General features: G+C 34.6%; 1 protein-coding gene across 1 annotated transcript in view; it reads left to right on the top strand.

Annotated features, from left to right (window-relative positions):
* The first annotated feature begins 1638 nt into the window (after positions 1-1638).
* LOC102807662 (tetratricopeptide repeat protein 38-like) overlaps positions 1639-5266 on the top strand; it is a 44744-nt gene continuing 41116 nt past the window's right edge. Inside the window, exons 1-2 of the mRNA XM_085507840.1 lie at positions 1639-1774; positions 4652-4729. Of these exons, the coding sequence (XP_085363966.1) occupies positions 1748-1774; positions 4652-4729 (105 nt within the window). The 5' untranslated portion in view covers positions 1639-1747. The remainder of the gene's footprint in view (positions 1775-4651; positions 4730-5266) is intronic.

The following is a 5266-nucleotide window of genomic DNA, read 5'->3' as shown; positions in this document are numbered from 1 at the left end:
CATGTTACAATACGGACATGATACGTTTTGCAAAAGTGTTCTAAAATATGGGTGTGGCCATTTCTGTAACACAATGTTTCTAAAACTTGATGCCCATAACTAAATAATTCATTATCTCCATCATGTTATACTGTCACATTGGTGCAATGACACATTTATCGCTTTAGATTGTTATGAAACACATGTAGATTTCAAGTTCATATCACCAAGATGAATATCTAAAAACACTTGATTGATTCATATCCACTGTGTTTACTTGATCAAAAGTTGACCAGCCATGCCAATCAGATATCATATGATACTACACTTCTGAATACCAGTATTTGCAATCACATAATACAATGTAAAATTGAAATTCGCTATTATCGAAATTGCAGTATGGTCTGTTGGCATTGATTTCGCTGGATAAAGTTTTATTAGAAAGATTATATAGGTAAAACAAGTACTGAGATAGTTTTAACAGCCTTCATAATGATAATAAACAAATGAAAATAAATATGCAGGTCTATTTTTTAATGGTGAAACAATGAACTCATTCATATTCATGACCTGTTTTTTTTTTATGGCCATCACTGATTTTTACTCTAAAACCAACCAGTTCACAGTATGTATCATAAGATATATATAATCACCATTTTTTTGACCATTGATTTATTGTATGTTCTTTCATTTATACTAAATTTCTACATGTACCTATAATTTGTGTGTGAGGTCTAAATATCTTCTGCCTAGAAATGTCCAAGATGCAAGACGAACAGACACGCACACAAAGGTCTAGCAAACTAAATTATTTGGACATACCATTTGATAGATTTCTTTTTTTAAGATGTGTTACAATACTGTTCTTTTTAAAGAGAGTTACAGCTGCAGGGAATGCACTTTTAATGAATGAAGGCATAGTTCACACTTTAGTCATCCACCCATTAATGTCCTATAGAAAGAAGAAGAGAAGCATTTTACAGACACTCTTAAGAAGTACTAGTAGTTGTCCAACAATTTCTCATGAATGAATGTGGGTGCTCCAAAGGTCCTATAGTCCAGGATAACAAAACAAAGGCTTGTCTGTAAACAATGACACGCTATGGCCATCTGACGTACGCATGCGTAGGTGACGACTCACCCACTTTAAATGTCTTAAAATTGACAATAAAGAACATGTAATCTGATCGACTGGGCAATATAATAACTCACTAAAGTATTGCTAATATATATGTTGCCCCCCCCTCAATCACTGTGGACAAATGCAAAATAGTAGTCAATTAGTGAAGCGCAACATTCAGACCAACTCTCACTCTCAGTCATTCCAGTCAGAGCCCACTTTAGGTCATTTTTTATTATCCAGGAAACGTTCTGAGCGCCGCGCCTGTGGTCAGAGCGCGTTCAATCCAAAGTCTTAAATCTGAATTTAGCGATTGCGCCATTTAGAGCGAGATTCATTCTTTCATTCAATATACCTTTCATCTAACACCAATATAAACATCAAGTCGTTAATCAGATCGCAACAGAAATTCTTTACAAAGCAGACAACAGCAGACAACCTGTGAACACATCCAACGTGTTTCTTGTACGGATTTGACCTTTGCACTCACCCTATTTGAGGGCGATATGTAAAATATTATTTTCAACCGAGTTAGGGGGCATCGATGTGTGTTGTTTTGGGGTCGCCGAAGGTCATCGTGTGGTTGTTTGTGTCCGGGTCTCAAGAAGTTGCGTGAGTTATAGTGGAGTTATAGTGCGAATAATCACCATGTTCAGTAATTGGCGCGACTGTCAGGTATGTGAAGTTTAAAAACGAGGTGTTTTGTGGCTGCAATTATGATGCTACCAACGTATTCATTTCGGGTGGCCTGGTTGATGCGGGGTGGAAGTGGTGCCAGTAGTTGGGGTGGAGTCACAGTCACTTGGGGGCTGAAAATCAATAAATACTAATTTTCAATAAAAATCATCCGCTATACGTAGATAATAGCGGATGATTTTTGTTGTTGAAAATTAGTATTTATTGATTTTCAGCCTCCAAGTGACTGTGGGTGGAGTGGTATCTTAATACTAGTCTGGAAGCCCAGAAATGAGCATGACAGATTCGTAAAAGCAGGGGTTAGTAGTGATGTTTTAATTTTTGAAAGACTATTATCTCACTATCACTGCATATGATATGATATCACCTAAATGACCAATCAGAGGGCAGCTTGTTTGTTGACCTTCTGTCTTGTACATCTGCTTCAACTCAACTGAAAGTTTGTGACCATTACCTTAGAAGGTCACTCACTATATTTTGTTATCATAATATATAATAATAATAATATTTATTAGACGCATGAAATCCTTAGGAAAGGATAAAAAGAGTCTTACAAAAAGAAAATTAAAACTAATAGTATAAACAAAGAAAAAATAAAATCACCTCCCAAGCGATGAAAACAACACATGCCAAAACAAAAAGGCTCATGGGTAGTTGCTTGTTTGTAAACAATGACACACTATGGCCATCTGACGCATGCCTAGGTGATGACTCCCTCGCTTTAAAATATAAAACAACTCAAGTAAACCAAAATGAAAAATAAAGACAATTTGCAGCTAATACAGAATACAGAATAAAAAACATTCTCTAATTTCAACCTAATACACTGATAGTTGTAGATGCTTTGTTTCATAGCTGTTTTTTAAGAAGACAGCTAAGGCTGGTGCTAGTGTATGGTTTCCCATAATTAACATCAGAAGAGGTATACATCCATAATTTGGATATGCATATTTATCCCAATTGAGAGACAATATATACTGCATTTCAAGTAGAATAAATATATCTCAATTTGAATATTTTGAAACATCCCAGCCAACTAAATATTAAGGTTCAGTCAGGACTAACAAAAAAGTACACCTGATCAAGATGTCTGAACTCAACAAAATGAAATTAATATATAACATTACATATAACCTGGAAAATATTAACAAACATTTTCAGAAAGCATTCAAGTTCCACATTCAGAAATGAAACATTGAAAATCAACACTAAGATTCAAAACTTGACCATATGTACTTATATTAAAATAACAAACAGGTATTAGACTACTATTTAAACTCAGATTAAAGCAGGAGGTAAGACGTCATCTGCGCATGCGTCAGATGGCCATAGCGTGTCATTGTTTACAAACAAGCATCTACTCATGAGCATTTGTGCTTTCACAGGCTGAATATTGAAACTGGACGCTATCAGAGACCAACAATTCAATTAGACCAGTGAAAATATACAAAATGCAATGAAATTGAAGATGAGATACATTTTATCACTTCAAGCAAACTAATCACTGAACAAAGAAAGACATTGTATTAAATTAATTTTTCTCAAAATCAAATGATCAGTTCAAACACCACATTAAAATTCAGAAGTTTATTCATATAGTCAACAAAAACAAAAAACTATTACTAATGAAACTAACTATTAAACTATATTAAAACAGCAATAACAATTAGAAAACAATTCCTGATTTTTTTATTATTAAACTTTTAGTTTAACAAACCTTTATAATTATAATTTATACCTTTATTACACTTTTTAAACAAACTAGAATTATATTGTTTCTTTATGGTAGTAATAAAGAATTACCTTATCTTATCTTAGGCAATCCTAAACGGTATAGGAAAAAAATATCCCTTAACAGCAAGTAGCAAAAACTAGCCCTGCACAAACTATGTTCAACAACAGACAATGGTGTGTGGCACAATGATTGAATCTGACATCTAAATGTTTCAATAAATGGTAAAAATAAGATTAATAACCAACATAAATAAAATACTATTAGTTCAAAACAATTGCATTTAGCATTGATAGACCCTACTCTTGTGGGCGTGGCAGTGTACTACATACTCTATGGGCGAGCTGCTGTGAAACGCCAGGTTATATCGGTAGTGTCGGTGAAAACAGCTCAAGTTCCAAATGCAATTTTAAAGTTATTCTGAACAACCAAATTTATATATGTTGCACATGTAGAGATAATCTTGATTCACTGTTTATGAGAGTTACAACAACTCCACAGAAGTATATTTTTATAAGTGTTTTTGGCCTTTGTTTCATCATGATTGTTGCCAGGCAGTGAAAATTCCTGGATGTCCATCCCCTGGGAATATGGTCATCATATACACAGAAAGTGTTTTTTTAGTCATGCAGTGTTGATGTGTTTTGCGAATCATTCGATGTGTCAGAGGTAAACATGATAAAGCAGAAGAGAATGCACTACAAGAAAGGCATGCAGTTATGATTCTATTCTATTCTATTCTATTCTATTCTATTCTATTCTATTCTATTCTATTCTATTACCATATTAGTCATGTTTATTTTTTCACAGCATACAATATATATCCAGGTGTCAAAATTTATTCAAAATTTTTTGTTGATGAACATGATATGAGTAGTTCTATGGTTCACCCACAGTCCCTCCATCATATATGATAGAGGGACTGTGGTTCACCTCTAAACTGTCTTATCTAAGAGTTTAGTGAATATTGACAAACCAGCTGCATGTATCAAACAATCTTGCCTTGTATGTGCCTCAAAAGGAAATGGGTCTCTCATAGATTAAATATATGATTTGTGCCTTCAACATGGCGGGAGATTAATAATACTATTAAATTACTAAATATTTTTTTTTTTTTTTTTCAGGAATGGGATAAACAAGGTTTATCTATGTCAACTACCAGTAATGAAGCTGCCAAGCTATATGATGCTTTACTGTCACAGGTATGCCAGTACAGATTGGAATGATGAATGAAGGAGGTATGGTGGAGGTATGGGATGGGGTAATTTCAGGGATGATGCCAGTACAGATTGGAATGATGAATGAAGGAGGTATGGTGGAGGTATGGGATGGGGTCATTTCAGGGATGATGCCAGTACAGATTGGAATGATGAATGAAGGAGGTATGGTGGAGGTATGGGATGGGGTCATTTCAGGGATGATGCCAGTACAGATTGGAATGATGAATGAAGGAGGTATGGTGGAGGTATGGGATGGGGTAATTTCAGGGATGATTGAAACACAACAATTAGACTTTCGAGTTAATATCAATATTTAGTGCTCATTGTGGCTTACATGTAATTGAAACATAGACCTTAGAATCTCTTTCTAAGGTCTATGATTGAAATTAGCGTTCATGCTTGCCACTGGGAGAGCTCATTGGATTGTGGACTGTCTGATCGTTTCCTCCGTAGTGATTATACATTACGATGTGCATATTGACATTACATGATGGTTGAATTGTATTTTGATAAATCTAT

The sequence above is a fragment of the Saccoglossus kowalevskii genome, chromosome 14 (genome assembly GCF_978046115.1).
Source record: "Saccoglossus kowalevskii chromosome 14, keSacKowa6.1, whole genome shotgun sequence".
Lineage (NCBI taxonomy): Eukaryota > Metazoa > Hemichordata > Enteropneusta > Harrimaniidae > Saccoglossus > Saccoglossus kowalevskii.
The sequence above is the reverse complement of the archived record's forward strand: the minus strand, read 5'-3'. Positions and strand labels throughout refer to the sequence as shown.